A 25,204-nucleotide genomic window follows, 5' to 3' on the forward strand; every position below is an offset into this window, starting at 1 on the left:
CAGAGGCTTCATAGTTCTGAGCTTCCTGATTTTGCGCCTAGTGGGTCAGTCGCTCAGTCATGTCTGACTCTTTGTGACCCCATGAACTGTAGCCCAACAGGTTCCTCTGTCCAAGGAGTTCTCCAAGCAAGAATACTAGAGTGGGTTGCCATTCCCTTTTCCAGGAGATTGTCCCAACCCAGGGACTGAACCCAGGTCTCTCTCATTGTGGGCAGATTCTTTACCACCTGAGCCACCAGGGAAGCCCATCTGTGCATCATGTCCTTCTGGCCCACAAAGAGTCCAGGAGATGCTTCCCCTGCTCACCTGGCACCCGAACGTTTATGCTTTTGCCTGCTGCACCCTGAGCTTGGAAGGGCAGGGGCGGCTGTTAACTTGAGATTCAGAGTCACCCTTTCCCGCCCCCCATCTTGTTATCATGGGAGGTACTGAGTCCTGCAGATCAATTTTCACACTATGGTACTCTGAGCTGATTTGCAAGACCTCTCTCAGTATAGCCCCTCTTACTCCAAAGTCTATTTGGGCAGCTGCCAGGAATGGGGTGGGGGAGGTAAACAGGCTGTGGGGATTGGCTGGCTGGGCCACCAAGCCCAGCCTCTCCTAGATCAGAGGTCAGGCCAGGGAGAGAGACCTTCTAGGAGGAGGGGCCAGGAAACCCTGTGACAGCAAGCTGCTCCTGACAGAGAGTGCTAGGTTGGGAGACAAGAGGTGGGCAGTGGGTTGGGTGGTGGTGCCATAGCTAGGGGTGGGGCAGACTGCCCTAGGCGGTGGTTCCAGGTAATAAACTGGCCTGGGAAATGAATAGATACCAGTGGGTAACGAATACACACACTCTATCTGTGTGTATGTCTTTCTGTCTCTCTCTCTTTGTTTCTGTCTTTCCTCTGAATTTCTCTGGTTCTCCCTTTCCTCTCCCAGCCTCAGTCTCTCTCTCTCCCTCTTCCTCTAAATTTCTGTTTCTCCCTCCCCTCTCCCAGCCCCTGTCTACCTGTCTCTGAGCCCATCTTGCCCGTCCCCATCACTCCCCATCCCTGCCCCTCATTCCCTTGCTCCTCTCCCTCTTTCCATCTCTGCCTCACAGCTCACCATCACTGTCTCTTCCTTCATCCTCAGGACTCACTCTGCACCCCATCTGACCACAGGATGCTGGAGCTCAGCCTATCCTGGCTGGGACTCAGGCCGGTGGCAGCCTCTCCGTGGCTGCTGCTGGTGCTGGTTGGGGCCTCCTGGATCCTGGCCCACGTCCTGGCCTGGACTTACACCTTCTACAACAACTCTCGCCACCTTCAGTGTTTCCCACAACCACCAAAACGCAACTGGTTCTTGGGTCACATGGGCCAGGTGAGTGTGAGCAGCAGGACAGGTCTCAGGGATCAGGTTGGATGGACTTCATGAATAGGCCTCAGGGTTTGGGCTGGGGTCTAGGACAGCAGAGAAGCCAGGGAGGCCAGGGAGCCCCCTCTTCCCTCCCTCCCTCATTCCTCTGCTCTGCCATTGAGACCTTCCCCACATCCTGTCTTTCCAGCCTTAGCCTGCTTTGGGGTCCATTTCCTGCCTGCCTTGCACACATTAGTGCACCTCAGAGGCTGGGCTGCACAGAATCTGGTCCCTTGGCCTCTCCAGTCTGCATGGTGGCCTTGAGACCTCCTCAAGGGTGCTGTCCAGGGTCTGCTATGTGGCCACTTTCCTGTGTCTTTTCATTCTGGGTTACGGCTTCCTTCCAGGAAACAGCTATCACCTCCCCATCCCCACCTATGGCATAGAGCTACCCACCCCCTCCCTGTTCAGGGACCCCTCCCTCTTCTCTTACTCCCCCCCAACCAAGAGGTCCCACTGGTCCCCTCACCCCATCTGGATAAAGTTGGACAATCATTTCCTCTTTCAAAAGCCTTTTTAGACCTTCCTCTCCTCCACGCCTGCCCACCTTGTGCACCAGACCTTGAACTTTCATTGGCCTTTCTCATGATAATTGAACAGTAAATTGTCCAATTACTTATTAACCACCTCCCAATTTGATGACAGTTCTGGTGAGCAGACACTACAGTGCCAAGTGCGGGGCTGGCATATACTGTAAGCATGCAAAATAAATGCGTGAGGACCTAGGTAATGAACATTCCATCACCTCCCTCGGTCAAAATCAAATGAATGGGTGTCCAGCACCTTCTGCCTAGCAGCCCAGCTAAGAGATGAATGCAACTTTTCTTTCCTGCCTGGGATGAGAACTACAACTTGGGGGAGGACTTACTGCAATTTTATTGTTTATTATGGCAACATTCAGAAGGGAAATACATTCTAAAGCCTGCAGGGAAGATTTCCTGAGATTCTGGGTCTTGAAAGGGTCTCAGCCAAGTCTGGGGAAAGTAGGAATGTTACAAAATCACTGCAGTTCTGCCGTCCCCTCTAACGGCTTGGTGGTGGGGTCTGGTCTTGGTCACTCTTCCTTTCTCTAGCCCCTCTTTCTGTGTGACCTCAGATAAGTGACTCTTCCTCTCTGGACCAATCTCAAGTGCTTTGAGTGCTCAGGTGGCCTTTGGGCAGAGGAAAGCAAGTCACAGAGGTGAGAGTGACTTATGTTCACTTCCCAAGAACATCTGGGGGTATTTGTCAGACTTGAATGGGGCACCCAGACGGGGAGGATTCTGAGGGTTTCACCAGGAGACAACCCTCCACTCTACCCTCTTTGGGGAACATGGCCTCTGTTTCTTCTGTGTAAATGGTACACCCATAGGTTAGACAGGATGCAGAGCCTGGCCAGCAGAGATCAGAGCCGCTTTCCTGATGGTTAAGCAGAGTTCACATCTGTCCCTTGCAGTAGATCAGGACTGGAAGGTCTTAGGTCTGCAGACCCTTCAGCATGCCAGGAACTGGAGACTATGTAGATGGAACAGACTATGAAATAAAGTGAGAACAAACCCAGGGAGGAGTCCTGAGGCCACCCTGCTATCCACAAACCTCCCCGGTGGGCATCTCCTCTATGGCCACCCCCTGGGGCTGAAATCACTCCCAGGTCAAGAAAAACTTGCCTTCTCAAGCCAAGATCAGCCTCCCTGTGGGCAGAAAGCCTGTTTTTTTCCTGTGCTCTGGGGTATATCCTTGGGACTTGGAGATGCTCCAGGACCCTCTCTCCCCCAGAGGGAAGGAGGAAGCAAAAGTTCCCTCCATTTGTGCAGAATCCCACACACTGTCCACTGCGGTGGCTTCTTTAGAAGAGTGATGGCCCTTACTTTGCTTGCAGTACCCCCCCACGGAGAAGGGTTTGCGGGACTTCACCCAGCTGGTAGCCAACTACCCCCAAGGATTTAGGATCTGCCTTGGCCCTGCCATTCCCATCATCATTTTCTGCCACCCTGACATGATCCGGATCGTCGCCAATGCCTCAGGTACCCATGCAGAGCTTGTGATGGTGGGTGCCATGACACACCTCTGGGCTTCCAGCTCCTCCCTGCCAAGCTTCTATGTGGCCCCTACCAACCCCACTCCACTTCCCCTCGTCTGTCTCAGCCATCTTTCTCTTTCCTTCAAATATTCACCAATACTGTTCTTGCTGCCTCTTCCCTCCTCCCAAAGCTGTCTCTACCCAACCCTGGTGTTCTGGGTGAAGGACACCCTTAGTCTTGAGGTCACATATCTGGTGTGGTAGGTCAGGACCTGGCCAGAGGAAGATGTTGGGCTGTGACAATGCAGAGAAGAAGCAAGGCTCTCTGCTGGGGCATGCTGGAAGTCTTCCTGGAGGAGGAGTTTCTGGAACTGGGTCTGGAGCGATGAGCAGAAATTTTTTCAAGCAAAGAGTAGAGGGATGTTATAAGCATCCATGGCCTCCCAGACCCCTTTCCAGGTCTGGCCTCATCCCACCCATCCCCTGTCCGAGAGCAATGAAGGCTCCTAGCTGGTGCAGGATCCAGGTTGCTATTTCCATGACATCTACCTCTCTCTCTCTTTTTTTTTTTTTTCTTTTTTTTAAACGATTCTCGGCCCGTTTGACTTCGTAAGGGCCTTCACCTCGGCCTTTCGGTCAACCACCCAACCACCGCCATCTTGAAACCTGACATCTACCTCTCTGAAGGGTCGGTTTCTTTGACCCAATCCTGGGGCTTGACCACTTCCAGTTCAGTGTCCTCCTTCTCCAGGCCCCAGGAATCTTCCTGAGGAGACTCTACCACACCCTGGCTCCCTTCCTTTGTCCTCTGCCCCTCCCACTCTTCGACAGTCCAAGCAGGCAAGGGGGACAGGAAGCATGTGGCAGAAACCTTGGCTCTGACACCATAATGCTGGGTGAGCCTTGGAAGCACCCTGACTGCCTCTGGCTGCTGAAGTTGTCTTTCATTGTTAGTAGTGGGGAAAAAACCACCCTACTATGAACTTCGCTAAGAAATCAATTGACTTTGAAGTCACCCTCCTTGAGGGTATATTCAGGCCTAGCTGGGCTCCACATACTAAATAATGTCATCAGACATCGGTCTTCATCATTTAGTCCTGAGTTCATCTATGATGGCTTCCCTGTCATCCTGGTTAAGATTAAGCCCAGAAGCTCAATCCCCACAGAAAAATCAGCTCATTCACAACATTTCTAGGAAAATGATAGGATTTCCTTTAATTTCCCTTGCCAGATTCATAGGACCAGTTCCGCAAGCCTCTGAGTGTCTGGTCTTGGAGGCACAGGGTCCTCTGAGCTATTGTTTTGGGATTCAGAGCAGTTTAATGGCTAAGAACTCAAGCTCTGTATTTGGACAGACTTGGACTGCCACCTCAGGCTTACTGTCTTTGAGAATGTTGGCAAATTATTATGTAGAGCCAGAGTTTCTTCACCTGGAATATGGGGATGGAAGAGAAGTTGCATGAAAATGGTGTTTGGGGTCCAAACAGGGAAGTCCCCTTTCTATCATGTATCCTTGCAAGCATGCTGAGTTGCTTCAGTCATATCCAACTCTGTGTGACCCCATGGACTGTAGCCCATCAGGCTTCTTGGTCTGTGGGATTCTCCAGGCAAGAACACTGGAGTGGGGTTCCATGCCCTCCTCCAGAGGATCTTCCTGACCCAGGGATCGAATCCCTATCTCTTACATCTCCTGCATTGGCAGGCAGGTTCTTTACCACTAGCACCACCTGGGAAGGCCATTCTGTACCCAACAGATCCCAGTTCATAAAAGGTGCAGGAGGGACCCTGGGAAGAGACTGAGAACAGAGGAGCAGCTGCTAGAGGTGATCCATGAGTGCAGGTGTCAATTACTGCCTTGCCAGTCTTTGCCTCTGGCAGCCTAGAAGATTGTGAATTGGGTCCTTTTTGTTCCTTTCCAGATTTGGAGCTAAGAGGAAGGTCTCCTGTACACACAGGGCCTGACCAGCACCTATGGGGATGTGTACTGCTAGTGGGTTGGGTCCTGGAATGTGATCATCCGCACCATCCACCCCACCTGCATCAAGCCTGTGCTCTTTGCTCCAGGTAGATGCCTCCCTGGCCACAGCTTGCTTGCTGCCATGGCCAAAGTGTTGCTTTCAGGTGTGTGGGTGACCAGGGTGCAGGCAGAGGGGTGTGTGGCAGAGATACCAATGTCTCTCTCTCACCTGGATCCCTCATCTGCCTGACCTCCAGACATGTCTACTCATGCCTAGGGCATGTCTGTGTGATGTGGGATGCATGGCCATGTCTGGTCAGGTTTATGTTTCTCCCTGAACTCTGGTTACAGCTGGCATACGTTATACTGGTGACACTTGATATATGTTTACACCTGAGGTCAGAGATTCATACCTGAGGTTCAGCTGTGGCCAAAGGTATCTGAGGCATGTTAGGACCTGACTGGTTCTTCTCTGAGATTGTCTGATTCTCCTGCTGGTCATGTTTGGGCCACATTTGGGGTCTGTCTGAGGTCTGGGACTCAGGGTCACTCAGAAATGCTTGAGACCTTATGTGAGTCTTGTCTGATGCAGGTTTTAGGGTATGCTTGGGTCCCCTGGTTCAGGTCATCAGTATATTCAAGTCCTGTCTGGAGCCTGCCTGGGGCACACTGAGGTCAGGTCAGATGGTCTTCAGGTTCATGGCAGAGCTGTTGGGTCATATCAGGTTGTGTCATTCATGTTGGAGCCATGTCAGGACATGTTAACACATGTGGCCATGTCAGATGTCTCAGAAGAGGTCAGTACTGGGGCAGATGTGGTGTCCTTGGTCCCCATAATGATGTTTTGTAAAGTTCTGGGTTATGCCTGTGTCTTCATAACCTGTTGGACCATGTAGGAGCCGTGTCAGGGAATGTTGGGGCATGTTGTGTCATGCTGGGGTGTGTCTAAGCACACAGAGTTGTGTCTATGGACTCTGCTTTGCTCTTTTCTGTTCTGCAGCCTGGTCTGGTCCCTGCCTTCTGTCACATCTCCACCTGGCTTCTGGCTTCCTATGCTCTTGATCCCATTCCTGCTATGGAGGGCTCAGAGTGGGCAGATTCCTGGCTGGGATCCTCTATTCCACACAAAAGATCGTCCCCTCCCCCTCTCCCTGGCCCCTGATGGTCCTCTTTCATGTCAGCTGCTGCTGCACCCAAGGATGTGATCTTCTATGACTTTCTGAAGCCTTGGCTGGGTGAGTAACTGTTTGTGAAGGGGGTTAGGGATGACCCTGGGGACCCAGGAGAAGGTCTTCCTTTGCCCACTCCCCGTGGCTGTCTCTGCTAGGGGATGGGCTCCTGCTGAGTGCTGGTGACAAGTGGAGCAGGCACCGTCGCATGCTGACACCCGCCTTCCACTTCAACATCCTGAAGCCCTATATGAAGATTTTCACCAAGAGCGCAGACATCATGCATGTGAGTCTCTTGAACCCAGGGTCCCAGCTGGATTCTTGGGGATAATGGGGACTCAGAGATATCATTTTGGAATTCTGCCTCTTGTGGGCAGCTTGAGTCCATTGTTCTTTCTGAGCCTCAGTTTCTTCAGCTGTAAAAATGAGTACGCTGTGATCCCTGCTTTGCAGGGGGTTGAGACGTATGGAGCCATGTCTCTGGCACATAGTAGGTTTTAGTTTCTCTGTTTCCATTAGGGAAGCCTTGAAATCTTGGAATATGTTTGGTGATAATGAGGCACACTGTGTAGTGGTTATTCCCAAGTAACAACTTCGAAACAATAAGAGTTTAGTATTGACAACAGGACTGTAAGTCAGTTGGCCGGTCCTTGTGGAGGTGGATGGGGCCGCCCATGTATCTGTGATCAGCTGTGGGTCAGACAGGAAACTTTGCTGAGCCGAAGTTCTGTGCTCTGTCACATTAAGGGCTTGGCTGGCTGCAATTTGATCTAGGATGACCTCGCCTGGGGCAAATGGATTTCCTTTCATGACTGTCTTCCTTTAGAAGGTATCTGAGGCTTGTTTACATCACAGAAGCAGGGTTCCCTCAGATTGAGGGGAACTACAATGTCCTTTGGGATCTAGGTTTGGGATAAGCATCTCATCATTTTCAGCATGGTCTACTGGCCAAAACAAGTCTAGGAGCAGGTCATAAATGAAAGATGGTGAAATAGGCTCCATCTCATAATAGAAGCTTCTGAGAAATTACATTGCAAAGGCTTGGGATATATACATAGGGAAATGAAGGACTAGAAGGCAGGCTTCTGTGAAGTGCTTGGAATTTTTCCTACATACAGGCTTCAAGTGAGCTTGCTACTGTTTCATGGATTCTGCCAGAATACATGAGATCCTGGGTCAGAGACAAAGGACAGTTTCTTACTTTTGGCCCAGCAAACAGCATGTGCTTCTAGTTGGTTGCGTTCTTCCTCCATGTCACCAAATCCCATGCAGATGCCACAAGTGGTCTTCAATTGCTGCCTGCTCATGTAGCATGTTGTATTACTGGGGGTAGGAGTATAGGTTTAGGGACTCTATGAATTTTATAGAATTAGAAGCAAGCTTGATATTTGTCCAGAGGGAGACATAACCTCACCCCTCAAGGTTGTTGCCTATAAATATAACTCTGCAAAATGGTTAAGGTAAAGAATGTAGAGATCTGGCTTTTTTTTTTTTTTTTTTTTTGCATACCCAACATTAAAGGGCAGGGTTACTCAGAGCTCATGTAAGACTACTTCTTTCAACATAGGGGACATTTTCTTAATCAATTTACAAAAATAAGCAGGAAGAAAGTTAACATTTGCTGTGTACCTACTTTATGCATTAATGTTACCACAGGATACAAAGATGTAGGAAGCAGAGCCAGGATTTAAAAAACCCAGATCTCCTGACTCCTAGCCATGGGGACTTAACGTCCTAACAGTAACAACTTTCACTTCCACCCAAGCCTGGTTCTTCCTGGAAAGGGGATCCCAGGCCCAGGATGCAGGATCTGAGGGAGTCCATCCAAGTGGTTCAGACTGAGGAGAGGCTCAGAGGAACTAGCTTTCAGCCCTAACGCTGTTCCCTTCTCTGTCCAGGCCAAGTGGCAGCGTCTGATCACAGAAGGCCACACCCATCTGGACATGTTTGAACACATCAGCCTCATGACCCTGGACAGTCTGCAGAAATGTGTCTTCAGTTATGACAGCAATTGCCAAGAGTGAGTCTTGGCCAAGGGCCTGGGAACATGAGACATAGATCCAAAGGAGCAGATGAGGGAGGGGAGACTGGCTAGGACAATCAGAAGGGACTTCCTGGAGGAGGCGGGTCAGAGCTCGACATTGAACAACAGGAAGGGAAAGGAGAAGGAGATATCCTTTTATTTTTTCTTCTCTTTTAAAATATAAATTTATTTATTTTAATTGGAGGCTAATTACTTTACAATATTTTAGTGGTTTTGCCATACATTGCCATGAGTCTGCCATGGGTGTACATGTCCCCATCCTGAACCCCCCTCCCACCTCCCTCCCCATCCCATCCCTCTGGGTCATCACAGTGTACCAAGCCCAGGCATCCTGTATCATGTATTGAAACTGGACTGGTGATTCATTTCACATATGATAATATACATGTTTCAATGCCATTCTCCCATTTCATCCCACCCTTGCCCTCTCCCACAGAGTCCAAAAGACTGTTCTATACATCTGTGTCCCTTTTGCTGTCTCACATACAGGGTTATCATTACCATCTTTCTAAATTCCATGTATATGCGTTATTGTACTGTATTGGTGTTTCTCTTTCTGGCTTGCTTCACTCTGTATAATAGGCTCCAGTTTCATCCACCTCATTAGAACTGATTCAAATGCATTCTTTTTAATGGCTGAGTAATATTCGATTGTGTATATGTACCACAGCTTTCTTATCCATTCGTCTGCTGATGGACATTCTAGGTTGCTTCCATGTCCTGGCTATTATAAACTGTGCTGCGATGAACATTGAGGTACACGTGTCTCTTTCAATTCTAGTTTCCTCGGTGTGTATGCCCAGCAGTGGGATTGCTGGGTCATATGGCAGTTCTATTTCTAGTTTTTTAAGGAATCTCCACACTGTTCTCCAGAGTGGCTGTACTAGTTTGCATTCCCACCAACAGAGTAAGAGGGTTCCCTTTTCTCCACACCCTCTCCAGCATTTATTGCTTGTAGACTTTTGGATAGCAGCCATTCTGACTGGCGTGAAATGGTGGTTTTGATTTGCATTTTGCATTGTGGTTTTGATTTGCATTTCTCTGATAATGAGTGATGTTGAGCATCTTTTCATGTGTTTGTTAGCCATCTGTATGTCTTCTTTGGAGAAATGTCTGTTTAGTTCTTTGGCCCATTTTTTGATTGGGTCGTTTATTTTTCTGGAATTGAGCTGCAGGAGTTGCTTGTATGTTTTTGAGATTAATTCTTTGTCAGTTGCTTCATTTGCTATTATTTTCTCCCATTCTGAAGGCTGTCTTTTCACCTTGCTTATAGTTTCCTTTGTTGTGCAGAAGCATTTAATTTTAATTAGGTCCCATTTGTTTATTTTTGCTTTTATTTCCAATATTCCAGGAGGTGGGTCATAGAGGATCCTGTTGTGATTTATGTTGGAGAGTGTTTTGCTTATGTTTTCCTCTAGGAGTTTTATAGTTTCTGGTCTTATGTTTAGATCTTTAATCCATTTTGAGTTCATTTTTGTGTATGGTGTTAGAAAGTGTTCTAGTTTCATTTACAAGCGGTTGACCAGTTTTCCCAGCACCACTTGTTAAAGAGATTGTCTTTTCTCCATTGTATGTTGTTGCCTTTGTCAAAGATAAGGTGTCCATCAGATCAGATCAGATCAGTCGCTTAGTTGTGTCCGACTCTTTGCGACCCCATGAATCGCAGCACTCCAGGCCTCCCTGTACATCACCAACTCCCAGAGTTCACTGAGACTCACATCCATCGAGTCAGTGATGCCATCCAGCCATCTCATCCTCTGTCGTTCCCTTCTCTTCTTGCCCCCAGTCCCTCCATAGGTGCGTGGATTTATCTCTGGGCTTTCTCTTTTGTTCCATTCATCTATATTTCTGTCTTTGTGCCAGCACCATACTGTCTTGATGACTGTGGCTTTGTAGTAGAGCCTGAAGTCAGGCACGTTGATTCCTCCAGTTCCATTCTTCTTTCTCAAGATTGCTTTGGCTATTAGAGGTTTTTTGTATTTCTGTACAAACTGTGAAATTATTTGTTCTGGCTCTGTGAAAAATACTGTTGGTAGCTTGATAGGGATTGCATTGAATCTATAGATTGCTTTGGGTAGTATACTCATTTCCACTATATTGATTCTTCTGATCCATGAACATGGTATATTTTTCCATCTATTTGTGTCCTCTTTGATTTCTTTCACTAGTGTTTTATAGTTATATATATATAGGTCTTTTGTTTATTTAGGTAGATATATACTTAAGTGTTTTATTCTTTTCATTGCAACAGTGAATGGAATTGTTTCCTTAATTTCTCTATTTTCTCATTATTAGTGTATAGAAATTCAAGGGATTTCTGTGTGTTGATTTTATATCCTGCAACTTTACTATATTCATTGATTAGCTCTAGTAATTTTCTGGTGGATTCTTTTGGGTTTTCTATGTAGAGGATCATGTCATCTGCAAACAGTGAGAGTTTTACTTCTTCTTTTCCAATCTGGATTCTTTTTATTTCCTTTTCTACTCTGATTGCTGTGGCCAAAACTTCCAACACTATATTGAATAGTAGTGGTAAGAGTGGGCATCCTTGTTTTGTTCCTGACTTTAGGGGAAATGCTTTCAATTTTTCACCATTGAGGATAATGTTTGCTGTGGGTTTGTCATATATAGCTTTTATTATTTTGAGGTATGCTAATGCTATGCTAAGTCACTTCAGTCGTGTCCGACTCTGTTCGACCCCATAGATGGCAGCCCACCAGGCTCCCCCGTCCCTGAGATTCTCCAGGCAAGAACACTGGAGTGGGTTGCCATTTCCTTCTCCAATGCATGAAAGTGAAAAGTGAAAGTGAAGTCACTCAGTCGTGTCCGACTCTTTGTGACCCCATGGACTGCAGCCTACCAGTCTCCTCCATCCATGGGATTTTCCGGGCAAGAGTACTGGAGTGGGGTACCATTGCCTATTCCTGCTTTCTGGAGGGTTTTTATAATAAATGGATGATGAATTTTGTCAAAGCTTTTCTCTGCATCTATTGAGATAATCATATGGTTTTTATCTTTCAATTTCTTAACGTGGTGTATTACATTGATTGATTTGTGGATAGTGAAGAATCCTTGCATCCCTGAGATAAAGTCCACTTGGTCATGATGTATGATTTTTTTTTTTTTTTTTGCTAGTGGTTCTCTATTTATTTATAGTATTTTGCTCCCGCCAATCCCACAAACTACATATTTGATAATAAACGAACATGGAGATCTTTTTAATGTGTTGTTGGATTCTGTTTGCTAGAATTTTGTTAAGGATTTTTGCATCTATTTTCATCAGTGATATTGGCCTGTAGTTTTCTTTTTTGTGGCATCTTTGTCTGATTTTGGTATTAGGGTGATGGTGGCCTCACAGAATGAGTTTAGAAGTTTACCTTCCTCTGCAATTTTCTGGAAGAGTTTGAGTAGGATAGGTGTTATCTCTTCTCTAAATTTTTGGTAGAATTCAGCAGTGAAGCCATCTGGTCCTGGGTTTTCATTTGTTGGAAGATTTCTGATTACAGTTTCAATTTCCGTGCTTGTGATGGGTCTGTTAAGATTTTATATTTCTTCCTGGTTCAGTTTTGGAAAGTTGTACTTTTATAAGATTTTGTCCATTTCTTCCAAGTTGTCCATTTTATTGGCATATAGTTGCTGATAGTAGTCTCTTATGATCCTTTGTATTTCTGTGTTGTCTGTTTTGATCTTTCCATTTTCATTTCTAATTTTATTGATTTTTCTCTCTTTGTTTCTTGATGAGTCTGGCTAATGGTTTGTCAATTTTATTTATCTTCTCAAAGAACCAGCTTTTGGCTTTGTTGATTTTTGTTATGGTCTGTTTTGTTTCTTTTGCATTTATTTCTGTCCTAATTTTTAAGATGTCTTTCCTTCTACTAATCCTGGGGTTCTTCATTTCTTCCTTTTCTAGTTGCTTTAGGTGTAGAGTTAGGTTATTTATTTGACTTTTTTCTTGTTTCTTGAGGTATACCTGTATTGCTATGAACCTTCCCCTTAGCACTGCTTTTACAGTGTCCCACAGGTTTTGTGTTGTTGTGTTTTCATTTCCATTCATTTCTATGCATATTTTTATTTCTTTTTTGATTTCTTCTGTGATTTGTTGGTTATTTAGCAGCATGTTTTTCAGCCTCCATATGTTGGAATTTTTAAGTTTTGTCCTGTAATTGAGATGTAATCTTACGGCATTGTGGTCAGAAAAGGTGCTTGGAATGATTTCAATTTTTTTTAATTTACCAAGGCTGGATTTATGGCCCAGGATGTGATCTATCCTGGAGAAGCTCCCATCTGCGCTTGAGAAAAAGGTGAAATTCATTGTTTTGAGGTGAAATGTCCTATAGATATCAATTAGGTCTAACTGGTCTGTTGTATCATTTAAAGTTTGTGTTTCCTTGTTAATTTTCTGTTTAGTTAATCTATCCATAGGTGTGAGTGGGGTATTAAAGTCTCCCACTATTATTGTGTTATTGTTAATTTCCCCTTTCATACTTGTTAGCATTTGTCTTACATATTGTGGTGCTCCTATGTTGGGTGCATATATATTTATAATTGTTATATCTTCTTCTTGGATTGATCCTTTGATCATTACATAGTGTCCTTCTTTGGCTCTTTTCACAGCCTTTGTTTTAAAGTCTATTTTATCTGATATGAGTATTGCTACTCCTGATTTCTTTTGGTCTCTATTTGCATGAAATATCTTTTTTCCAGACCTTCCCTTTCAGTCTGTATGTGTCCCTTGTTTTGAGGTGGGTCTCTTGTAGACAATATATATAGGGGTTTTGTTTTTGTAACCATTCAGCAAGAGTTTGTCTCTTGGTTGGGGCATTCAACCCATTTACATTTAAGGTAATTATTGATAAGTATGATCCCATTGCCATTTACTTTGTTGTTTTGGGTTTGAGTTTATACGCCCTTTCTGTGTTTCCTGTCTAGAGAATATCCTTTAGCCTTTGTTGGAGAGCTGGTTTGGTGGTGCTGAATTCTATCAGCTTTTGTTTGTCTAAGCTTTTGATTTCTCCTTCATATTTGAATGAGATCCTTGCTGGGTACAGTAATCTGGGATGTAGGTTATTTTCTTTCATCACTTTAAGTATGCCCTGCCATTCCCTCCTGGCCTGAAGAGTTTCTGTTGAAAGGTCAGCTGTTATCCTTATGGGAATTCCCTTGTGTGTTATTTGTTGTTTTTCCCTTGCTGCTTTTAATATTTGTTCTTTGTGTTTGATCTTTGGTAATTTGATTAATATGTGTCCTGCGTTGGTTTACCTTGGGTTTATCCTGTTTGAGACACTCTGGGTTTCTTGGACTTGGGTGACTATTTCCTTCCCCACTTTAGGGAAGTTTTCAACTATTATCTCCTCAAGTATTTTCTCATGGTCTTTCTTTTTGTCTTCTTCTTCTGGGACTCCTATGATTTGAATGTTTGGGCATTTAACATTGTCCTAGAGGTTTCTGAGATTGTCCTTATTTCTTTTAATTCATTTTTCTTTCTTCCTCTCTGTTTCATTTATTTCCACCATTCTATCTTCTACTTACTTATCCTATCTTCTGCCTCCATTATTCTACTGTTGGTTCCCTCCAGAGTGTTTCTGATCTCATTTATTGCATTATTCATTATATACTGACTCTTTTTTATTTCTTCTAGGTCCTTGTTAAACCTTTCTTGCATCTTCTCAATCCTTGTCTCCAGGCTATATATCTGTAACTCCATTTTGTTTTCAAGATACTGGATCATTTTCACTATCATTATTCTGAATTCTTTATCAGGTAGATTCCCTATCTCTTCCTCTTTTGTTTGGTTTGGTGGGCATTTATCCTGTTCCTTTACCTTCTGGTATTTCTCTACCTTTTCATCTTGTTTATATTTCTGTGTTTGGGGTGGGCTTTCCGTATTCTCACAGTTTCTAGAGTTCTCTTTATTGTGGAGTTTCCTCACTATGGGTGGGGTTGGACCCGTGGCTTGTCAAGGTTTCCTGGTTAGGGAAGCTTGTGTCAGTGTTCTTGTGGGTGGAGCTGGATTTCTTCTCTCTGGAGTGCAATGAAGTGACTAGTAATGAGTTATGAGATGTCAGTGGGTGGTGTGACTTTGGGCAGCCTGTATATTGAAGCCCAGGGCTATGTTCTTGTGTTGCTGGAGAATTTGCGTGGTATGTCTGCTCTGGATCTTGTTGGCCCTTGGGTGATGCTTGGTTTCAGTGTCAGCATGGAGGCGTTTGATGAGCTCCTATTGATTAATGTTCCCTGGAGTCAGGAGTTCTCTGGGGTTCTCAGGATTTGGACTTAAGCCTCCTGCCTCTGGTTTTCAGTCTTATTCTTACAGTAGCTTCAGGACTTCTCCATCTATACAGCACTGATGATAAAACATCTTGGTTAAAGATGAAAAGTTTCTCCACAGTGAGGGACACCCAGAGAGGTTCACAGAGTTACATGAAGAAGAGAAGAGGGAGGAGGGAGATAGAGGTGACCAGGAGAAGATGGGGAATCAAAAGGGGCAAGAGCAAGCTAGCTAGTAATCAATTCCGTATGTGCTCTCCACAGTGTGGATCCCTCAGAGATGTTCATGGAGTTACACAGAGAAGAGAAGAGGGAGGAAGGAGACAGAGGTGGCCAGGAGGATAAAAGGGGGAATCAAAGGGTGAGAGACAGGTCCAGGCAGTAATCAGTTCCCTAAGTGTTCTCCACTACCCAGAACACACAAAGAGATTCAAAGTTGAGTAGAGAAGAGAAGGGGGAGGGAGGAGATAGAGGTGACCTGATGGAGAAAAAGGAGAGTCAAAAGAGGGAGAGAGCAGTCAAGCCAGTAATCTCACTCCCAAGTCAAAATGGGTACTGAAGATTGGGTTCTTAAAGGTGCAAAATTGATAACCAATACCAATAAGCAAAGATTAAAAATCTAGAGTAGAGGTTCAGTTCAGTTCAGTTCAGTTGCTCAGTCATGTCTGACCCTGAGACCCCATGAATTGCAGCACGCCAGGCCTCCCTGTCCATCACCAAAATCCCAGAGTTCACCCAGACTCACGTCCATTGAGTCAGTGATGCCATCCAGCCATCTCATCCTCTGTCGTCCCCTTCTCCTCTTGCCCCCAATCCCTCCCAGCATCAGAGTCTTTTCCAATGAGTCAACTCTTCGCATGAGATGGCCAAAGTACTGGAGTTTCAGCTTTAGCATTATTCCTTCCAAAAAAATCCCAGGGCTGATCTCCTTCAGAATGGACTGGTTGAATCTCCTTGCAGTCCAAAGGACTTTCAAGAGTCTTCTCCAACACCACAGTTCAAAAGCATCAATTCTTCAGTGCTCAGCCTTCTTCACAGTCCAACTCTCACATCCATACATGACCACAGGAAAAACCATAGCCTTGACTAGACAAAGCTTTGTTGGCAAAGTAAATGTCTCTGCTTTTGAATATGCTATCTAGGTTGGTCATAACTTTCCTTCCAAGGAGTAAGCGTCTTTTAATTTCATGGCTGCAGTCACCATCTGCAGTGATTTTGGAGCCCAGAAAAATAAAGTCTGACACTGTTTCCACTGTTTCCCCATCTATTTCCCATGATGTGATGGGACCGGATGCCATGATCTTCGTTTTCTGAATGTTGAGCTTTAAGCCAACTTTTTCACTCTCCACTTTAGATTCTCATAAATACAATATTAAAGAAAAAAAAACAAAGCCACAAAAATTATAATATATATATATATATATGAGGTTTGCTTTAAAAAATAGGGTCTTTTTGTGCAAAGTAATAGTAGGTTATAAAATGAAAATTAAAAGAGTAATAGAGGACTTAAAAATAATTTTATATTTAATTTAAAGAATGATAATAGTAAAGATATATCTAAGACTTTCTCTGGTGTTGTTGTGAACAGTGTGGGGTCAGTTCATTTTCAGATAGTTCCTTGATCTGGCTTATACTTCTCAAGATCTATAGGCCCCTTCCTATGTAGCTGGTGCTAACTACAGGGTTTTAATCTATTGCACCTGTCACTTCCAAGGTGGTTCCCTCTGTTTTATTTAGCTTCTTCTGTTTACTGGTCTCTTCAGTGCCTAATTTCTGCCCTGACACAAGGTGGCGGTGGTGGACACTTTTTTAGGCTCATTCCGTTGTGCTGTGGGGAGCGAGGAACACTGCAAACAAATAACACTGTCGTGTGCTCGCAGTGTCTCAGCCACACTGGGTTTGCCCCAGCTCCCAGCATTTGTGCTTTCCCTGTCTGCACTGCTTAGGCTCTAGGTTGCTCTGCCGGGAACTGTCTGAGGCTGGCCCTGGGTTGTATGCACTTCCCAGGTCTAAGCTGCTCAGGTTCAGGTACTCAGGTGCTCCAGAAAGGTGCAGGCTTGTTTTAGCCTGCATTTTGTGTCTTCCCAGGTCCAAGCAGCTAAGGTACCAGGTGCCTGGCAAGCAGGGTCGCTGCAACTTATCACCTCCCCCGCCCCTGCCACTTGGTTTTCTGGGTGTACAACTAGCGCACCTTCTCAGGTGTGCTGTGTGTCTCTTCTGGGAAGCTGATCTCTGGCTGTGACCCTCCCGGCGGATGTCGACCATCCAGAATATCAAGAAATCTTGGTTAGCAACGAAGCCTGCTTGCAGTTGGTAGATGATGCCTCTCTGGGGCCACGATAGCTCCCTTCCGGCTCTGGCTGCCCTCACCTGCCTGTCTCCAGTGGGGGGTGGGCCAGTCCACAGCCGGCTAGCTCTGCTCAGTCCTTTGTTCTGTGAGTGGGCCTGGTGGTGTCTTAGGTTAGGGCTTTTCGTGGGATAGCTATCCCACAGTCTGGTTTGCTATCTCAAGTTAGTTCCTTCAGATTGCCCTCAGAGCATTCAGGCCTGGTCTTTACCCTAAGCAATGCAGCCCTTGCCTCCCTGCCAAGCCCCTGCTTGCTAGTGGCGGATGCGGGTGTCTGTGCTGCTTGTTCACTGGGGTTACCACTGGGCACATAATCTGTGGCTTTTGATTATTTATTTATTTTTCCTCCCAGTTATGCTGCCCTCTGAGGTTCCAAGGCTTGCCACAGACTTGCCAGTGAGAGTGTTTCCTGGTGTTTGGAAACTTCTCTCTTTTTACAGACTCCCTTCCCAGGATGGATCTCTGTCCCTACCTCTTTTGTCTCTCTTTTTATCTTTTATATATATTTTCCTACCTCCTTTTGAAGACAATGGGCTGCTTTTCTGGGTGCCTGATGTCCTCTGCCAGCATTCAGAAGTGGTTTTGTGGAACTTACTCAGCATTCAAATGTTCTTTTGATGAATTTGTGGGGGAGAAAGTGGTCTCCCTGTCCTATTCCTCCACCATCTTAGGACCCTTCTCCCACTTCTGGAGATATCCTTTTAGGTAGGTAGAATTGCTTGGAAAGTGAAGTTGCTCAGTCGTGTCTGACTCTTTGTGACCCCGTGGACTGTAGCCCACCAGGCTCCTCTGTCCATGGGATTCTCCAGGCAAGAATACTGGAGTGGGTTGCCATTTCCTTCTCCAGGGGATCTTCCCAACCTAGGAATCAAACCCAGGTCTCCTGCATTGCAGGCAGATGTTTTAACCTCTGAGCCACCAGGGAAGCCCTTGATAAAAACTAGCAGGCTAAAATGAGCAAAGTGTGTGCAATAGTGAGGAGACACCTTGGAAATAAGTTTAGAGGAGTGGGCTTAAAACCTTCTGAAACCAAACAAAAAGGATAGGAAATTTATTCTGAGGTTTCCAGAGAGCCAAGGAAGATATTTGAGCACACGAAGGTCATGGTCAAAGTTGAGCTTTGAAGATGTCCAAGAGATCACTTGTCAGATGACTCAAGACCAACTGTGATAGGCACAACACCATTCAACTGTGTTGACACGGGAAGTAAGGAGAGTAAGGAAGCTGTTATCCTCATTGATCAGCTGGGCAAGGTTAAGGTTCTGAATTGAGTGAACACTGTGGGGAAGGAATGGGGAACAGAAACTGGGTGAGAAAGGAGAGAAGCCTGATGTCTAAGCTGTACTCTGGGTGCCTGGGGAATGGAGGCAGCTCACGGAGATGGGATGTGGGTTGAGAAGAGTTTGAAGAGCCACATCTCCTGGCTCATCCCCACACTGTATCTATGAACCATCTGTTTCTGGAGCCTCAGCTTCCTGAAGGGAGGTAGCCCCCAGCTTCTGGGCTTCTGGTATTTTAAGTGGTGGCTTCCCTTCATGCTCTCATCCTTCAGGAAGCCCAATGAATATATTGCCAGCATCTTGGAGCTCAGTGCGCTTGTGGCAAAGCGGAACCAGCAGATCTTCTTGCACATGGACTTTCTGTACTTCCTCACCCCAGACTGGCGGCGCTTCCGCAGGGCCTGCCGCCTGGTACATGACTTCACAGATGCAGTCATTCAGGAGCGGCGCCACACCCTTCCCAGTGAGGGTACTGATGACTTCCTCAAGGCCAAGGTGAAGACCAAGACTTTGGACTTCATCGATGTGCTTCTGTTGACCAAGGTGGGTTCCTCTGGGATCTGAGTTTAGGAAGTAGAATGGACTTTTATCTGATCAGAGAACTTAAATAAGATACAGAGGGTACTGGAGAGTCATGGAAGGTGCTTGAGGAAGGGAAGTATGGGTCAGAGAAAAGTTTTAAAGATGATTGTGTGGAATACTGTCTGCAGGGACTGCTATTTCTGAAACTGTCAAGGGCCTGAGACTTTAGTCTACTTCCAAGTTGATAAGTTAGTCTCTGTGTGTGTGTGTGTTGTATGTATGCAGAACCTTGGATCAGAGCAGAGCATTAATTTCAGTAGTCATAGTAGAATTTAGCTCTGGTTCTCCATTTGTAAATTCTTTTGAGGGCACCATGATACTTGTACTTGTACATGCAGCCATGCTAGCATCACAGCAGAATTACCTCCAGATTTTGAGATTTGGAACCCATACAGGACAGCTAATACTTCTGCCCCTTCTTCCCTAAAGTGGGTAGGGAAAGGTATATGGATAGGCATAGGAAGACGGAGAGAGAGAGGGAGAGAGGAGAGAAGAAAAGAGAGATTGTTTGGAGCTTAAATAAATCATCTTTGGTGAGAAAGCAGTCTATGATTCTATAGGTTTAATACCCATTCCCTATCTCCAGGATAAAAAGATCTTTGAATTTACTCACCAAGCCTGTGAGCAGATGTCTTTGGGGACAAGGCTCAATCTCTAGCTTCCAAAACAAGTTGCTAGTTGAGTTGATCATCCTGTAACCCAGGTGGACATTAACTTTTTTCCTCCAAAATCCCTCATCATATCAAAACATAAAAATATGAATGGATCACTGATTCCTATCACCAGGCACAACATAGGAGGCAAAGAAATAGAGACATTTGGAGTGGGCATAAGAGGTCTAGGAGTTCCGGGTGGGCTTGGGTTTCTGGATCGATGATGGAGATTCAGAGGTTTTTGCAGTTTAGGCTCAGGGACTATGAGCTAGTGTGATTCTGGGGATCTTGCTTTCTCTCCAGGATGAAGATGGGAAGGGATTATCAGATGAAGATATCCGGGCTGAAGCTGACACCTTCATGTTTGAGGGTGAGAGTCCCAGTGTGGGACTACTTAGAAGGCTGGGTCTCTACTCCAGGATGTTGCCAAGGGGACCTTGGACCACTCAACCCCTCCCCATCCTCCCCATGGGAGGGTACTGTCCACCCTCTGGTGCTGAAGTAGCCCAGAGATCCAAACCTCTCTTGATACTCCTCAGGCCATGACACCACAGCTAGTGGCCTCTCCTGGGTCCTGTACAACCTTGCAAAGCACCCAGAATACCAGGAACGCTGCCGGCAAGAAGTGCAAGACCTTCTGAGGGACCGTGAGTCTAAAGAGATTGAGTGGTGAGTGCAGGTCCTCATGGTGTGCTCCTGAACCCCTCTCACTGACTCTGTTTCCTGGCTGGGGATAAGGGAAATTTTGTGTGGATTTTGTCATTATTACTTAGTGGGAATAGTAGCAAAGCTCAGAAGGTGGATCTGTTACTCAGTATGGATAGCAGGGTAAAATTTTCTGGCTTTGAGGACAGAAACTTGGATTTCTGAGATAACTGGTGACAATGTGGGAGGGCAGATGTTGCTACTTAGCACGTATTCACTATGTGAACTTCCCCTTCACTCTGTTACCTTTCTAAAAATCACGTTTTCAAACATCTTCATTCCATGAGTGTTTGCTGATCTCCTGACCCCTATATCCTCATATTATTTAGTCCAGGATTCACATGGAACTCTTAGGGACTAAAGTCATTCACCACCTGTCCAGGGATACCCGCATCTTCCTCCATCCAGTCCCCATTCAACAAACACTGGTACACTGCCTCCTTCTTCTCAGTTCTATGACATCTCCAATTCTTCTAAGTCCCATTCTGTGTCCTGGAGACTCGGGAAGGACCAGACCCAGTCTTGCCTTCCAGGAGCTCTTAGCCTGGTGAGGAATAGTCCCAGGTCAGAACATTACCAGTGTAGATGGCCAGGGTGGGGTTTTTATTTAGAGAGGAAAATCGAGGTTGGAAAAAATGTCCTCAACTTAGATCTTCCAAGATGAGCAGTAGCTATTTTGAGGTGCATTTTAGGTGCTCTGTGGTCAAGAAATAGCAGGGCCAAAATGAAGAGATGGAGAGTAAGAAGGTGTAGGGGAGAAGGGGAGTGAGAGGCAGGAGGGAGGGAGGGGTTCGATTTGTACATGTGACTGACTGTGTAAGGTAGATTAATTCCTAATATCAACACACACTACTCCAGAGTGTGGAGTGGATAACCAATTTTGGATATTAAAATAATGTAGTTTAAATATAGTCTGAGATTTTAGTATGGAGACCGTATGCACATTTTGTTAAATTAACCCTTAAATACTCTCGTTGTTATGGTAAATCATATATTCTACCTGAATAGAGAAACATCTATATGTTCATGTGGCATACAGACACTAACATTTCTTGCTAAATTTAAACCAAATAGTCGATGTCATCATCATCTTTTTTCATCATCTTTTCTATTATTTCTCACAGGAAAGCTAACAATGTATGGATATAAATTTCTTGCCCAGTGAACATGGTAACACTAAAAATATGGAGTGTCATATCAATAGGAAAAATAAAGCCTGTTTAATAAAAGCTCTTGTAACAACTGGAGAGTTAGATGGAAAAAATGAATCCAACTTCTTTCTCAGGTCTTACATGAACGTAACATCGACATGAATCAAAGGCATAAAATATAAAATAAATGTATCTTAAAGGCTCTAGAGGGCTTCCCAGGTGGCAGAGTGGTGAAGAATCCACCTGCCAATTCAAGAGACACAGGAGACATGGGTTCTGTCTCTGGGTTGGGAAGATCCCCTGGAGCAGAAAATGGCAACCCACTCTAGCATTCCTGCCTGGAGAACCCCATGGACAGAGGAACCTGGCGGGCTACAGTCCATGGGGTAGCAAAGAGTCGGACACAACTGAGTGACTGAGGAAGGCTCTAGAGGAAGCCATGGGAAATTATTTGTAGTTCCGCAGAAGAGAAGGCCCTATTCTTGACACAAGTCTAGGAGCTGTACAAGAAGACACTGATATACTGTTACATGAAAAAGATACAGACCAGGGTGTACATTATACAGCATGCTATTAATACTATATAACTTTTAAAATGCAATACACTCTCCTTGGAAGGATACATAAAACAAAGTTACCTAGGGAAACAGTGAGGAGGGGAAATGAGTGTTGGGCCATAGGAGTGTGTAGTTTTCTAATTTTGAACTAGTTAACTGTACCATTTATTAAGAATTTAAATCACCACACAAAATGAAGAGGATTAGGGAAAAAACTCAGTCCCCTTACTGGATCTTATCTTCAAAGTTTATAGAAATTTTCTAGTGAATTCTCTTGTTTTCTAAATATAAAATCATTATCTGCCAAAAATGACACATTTACCCCCACATTCAAATGATATTTCTCTCCTCCCCACCCCCATCTAATTGCATTAACTAGTGTCTGTAGTGCAGTAATAAATAAGAGTAAACATCATTTAATCTGTTTCTTTTGCTTCTTACTCATCTGCCTTTTGATTTCGTTCTTGCTGTAAAGAATAATATATTTCTATACAAATTTTTGAATATTTTTATGGCTAGATTTTGGGTATGTTGCTCAGAAAAGCTGAAAACATCAGACTCAATTTTGTCTGGTTCTTCTGTGATACTGCTTTTCTTTCTATCTTTTTAAAAACCATTTAATTGAGGTACAAGGGATAAAGAAAAAGCTGTATAATTTATGTATATGACTTACTGAGTTTGGAGATATTTGATCCATCTGTGATTTTGTTCTGGGCAGAGAGGATCTTATGGGGCACCAGGAGGGCTGGTGGTGTGTCTCTGTTTTTGCTCCCTGGATAGTTGTCGTGGGGCTTCCTTAGGGACGACCTGGCCCAGTTGCCCTTCCTGACCATGTGCATCAAGGAGAGTCTGCGATTGCACCCCCCGGTCTCGGTCATCTCCCGCCGCTATGCCCAGGACACTTTGCTTCCAGATGGCCGGGTCATCCCCAAAGGTACTCACAATGACTAAGGGAGGAGTTTCCTGGTGAGAAAGAGGGGTCAATGAGGCAGTGAGGACCTAGCCCTGCTGCCCTCTCTTGTTCCACAGGTGTTATCTGCCTCATCAATATTATTGGGACCCACCACAACCCATCTGTGTGGCCAGACCCTGAGGTGATTCCTCCCCCACGTCATACCTCCATCATCCCTGTCCATTCCCCTTGGGAGGCCCAGGGGAGACTACAGAATTCTGATTGGCAAATCAGACATCACCTCCCTCCCATTATACACACATCTGCTTCTCCAAGGATGGATGTCCTGGGAGATCCCATCCAGTAGCCTTGTCTTGTTTTGCCCCCAGGTCTATGACCCCTTCCGCTTCGAGCCAGAAAACATCAAGGGGAGGTCACCTCTGGCTTTTATTCCCTTCTCAGTGGGTCCCAGGTGAGGGTAGTGGGCATCTGAGGTAGGGATGGGGTGGTGTGTTGGAGGTTCTGGGACTGAGATTCCAGACTTGACTCTCTGGTAGGGGAGTGGGGAAAATGAAGATGGTCAGAGTTTTGGTTCTCCTTCCCTCCCCTCCCCTGGAAGTTATAGGAGTGTTTGGGGAATGATAGTGGGTCCAGAAGGGGTCTACATTGTGCTGGGAGTCCTGTTTCCCTGCCTGCTGGTCTGTGTCCCTGAATGGGTTTTCGGTCAGGCTTAGATATTCAAGCCTATGTGGGGGTCCCAGGCAAGTTTCGTATTCTCTATCACTGTGGGTGGGGGTGGGAGTTGTGAGCTAGATTCTAGGAGCGATGGGGCCTGGATGAAGTTTCCCAGCACAGTCAAAGACCTCACTCCGGCCCACAGGAACTGCATCGGGCAGACATTTGCCATGACGGAGATGAAGGTGGTCCTGGCGCTCACGCTACTGCGCTTCCGCGTCCTGCCTGGTGAGGAGCCTCGCCGGAAGCCAGAGCTGATCCTGCGAGCGGAGGGCGGACTTTGGCTGCGGGTGGAGCCGCTGAGCGCAGACCAGCAATGACACAGCAGCCCTTTCTCTCCTGGAATCCTCCCCTGGTCTAGCCACCTCCCTGAAAATTTCCAGGAATAAAAACTATGTGGTCACTTCTGCGCTAGTCTCATCAACAGCCAGCAGGGGGCGCTTGGTACTTTCTAGGTTCAACAGGACCGGAGTGGCTGTGAACTTGGGTGATAGGAGGAATGTGTGCGGGAGGGAACGCTGATGTGGTAGCTGGAGCGCCAACCTGAGTCATGAGGGTAAGACTACTCGTTAGGGAAGGTTGACCAGAGAGCTTGATGTAGCCAGGATCAGATTCACTCCCTGCTATTGTACTGCCAAGGTCACCATCCCTGTCTGCCATTTACTAGCTGTTTTGTTTGGGGGAAATCGTTTCTCTCTCAAAGCCTCATTTTATATTACATAATAGTAGCCATGTCATTGCGCTGTTGCGGAGACTGTATAAACAAGTGTGTGCAAAGTGACTGACTCGATATCTGGTAAGCATCAGTACTCAATAAGAGTTCATTTCCTCCTTTCTTTATGTATCACTTTCTCAAATTTAAAATGCTTCAAAGTCATACAATTCATATTTAAGTTTTGAGACAGGTGGAAACCTGCTGTTGAAGAAAACTATCAGTAGAAGAGTCAGAAAGTAAAAAAATCCCCATAGTTACATCTATTACACAGTTGCCAGGAGCTTTAATGTGAAGCTGACCTGAAGTTAGGTACTGAAAAAACCAACTTTTTCCCTTCACAGAGACGTGACCCAGGATTTCATTTTTGTCTTGCTGTTCTAGGAAGTGGAGGTTAAGCAGGTTCACATTAGTCAGAGAAGATGGAGGTGGCAGGAATGGGACCACTTCCTTCAGCACCTGGGACAGTAGCTGCCCCAGGACTAGGCACACCTTGCCCCACGACTCAGGCCGCAGGGGTTTCTGGGGCAGAGTCCTAGTCTCAGACCCTTTCAGGAGTCTACAAGTTGAGGGACAGAAAACTTAATGGTTAACTAATAAGAAAGAAGCCCTGTAACATAAAAGAGCAAGTATTTAATATATTCTAAGCTGAAAATCACATTTGTTTTTCTTTGCCTTCAGAGTTCTTATTTAAAATGTTTGTCTTGTACCCTAAATGATACCTTATCATAGAAGAAAAATGTGAATAAAAAAATAAGAAGTAAAAATCATGTCCAT

At 45.5% G+C, this 25,204-nt stretch overlaps 1 protein-coding gene across 4 annotated transcripts; it reads left to right on the top strand.

Annotated features, from left to right (window-relative positions):
- Positions 1–624: 624 nt before the first annotated feature.
- LOC113896076 (phylloquinone omega-hydroxylase CYP4F2-like) lies at positions 625–24,122 on the top strand. 4 transcript variants are annotated; one of them, XM_027548076.1, is made up of 13 exons: positions 625–708; positions 1,114–1,341; positions 3,236–3,380; positions 6,515–6,568; positions 6,661–6,788; positions 8,401–8,522; positions 18,713–18,983; positions 19,979–20,045; positions 20,215–20,344; positions 22,889–23,022; positions 23,118–23,182; positions 23,370–23,452; positions 23,861–24,122. In XM_027548076.1, exons 2-13 carry the CDS (start codon positions 1,144–1,146, stop codon positions 24,033–24,035), a joined length of 1,572 nt encoding a protein of 523 aa, XP_027403877.1. In that variant the 5' UTR covers positions 625–708; positions 1,114–1,143; the 3' UTR covers positions 24,036–24,122. The 4 variants fall into 4 exon arrangements, with proteins under 4 accessions (XP_027403877.1, XP_027403878.1, XP_027403876.1 ...); XM_027548077.1 differs by having other exon boundaries at positions 673–693; XM_027548075.1 differs by having other exon boundaries at positions 687–777.
- The last annotated feature ends 1,082 nt before the right edge of the window (positions 24,123–25,204 follow it).

Source organism: Bos indicus x Bos taurus, chromosome 7 (genome assembly GCF_003369695.1).
Source record: "Bos indicus x Bos taurus breed Angus x Brahman F1 hybrid chromosome 7, Bos_hybrid_MaternalHap_v2.0, whole genome shotgun sequence".
NCBI lineage: Eukaryota > Metazoa > Chordata > Mammalia > Artiodactyla > Bovidae > Bos > Bos indicus x Bos taurus.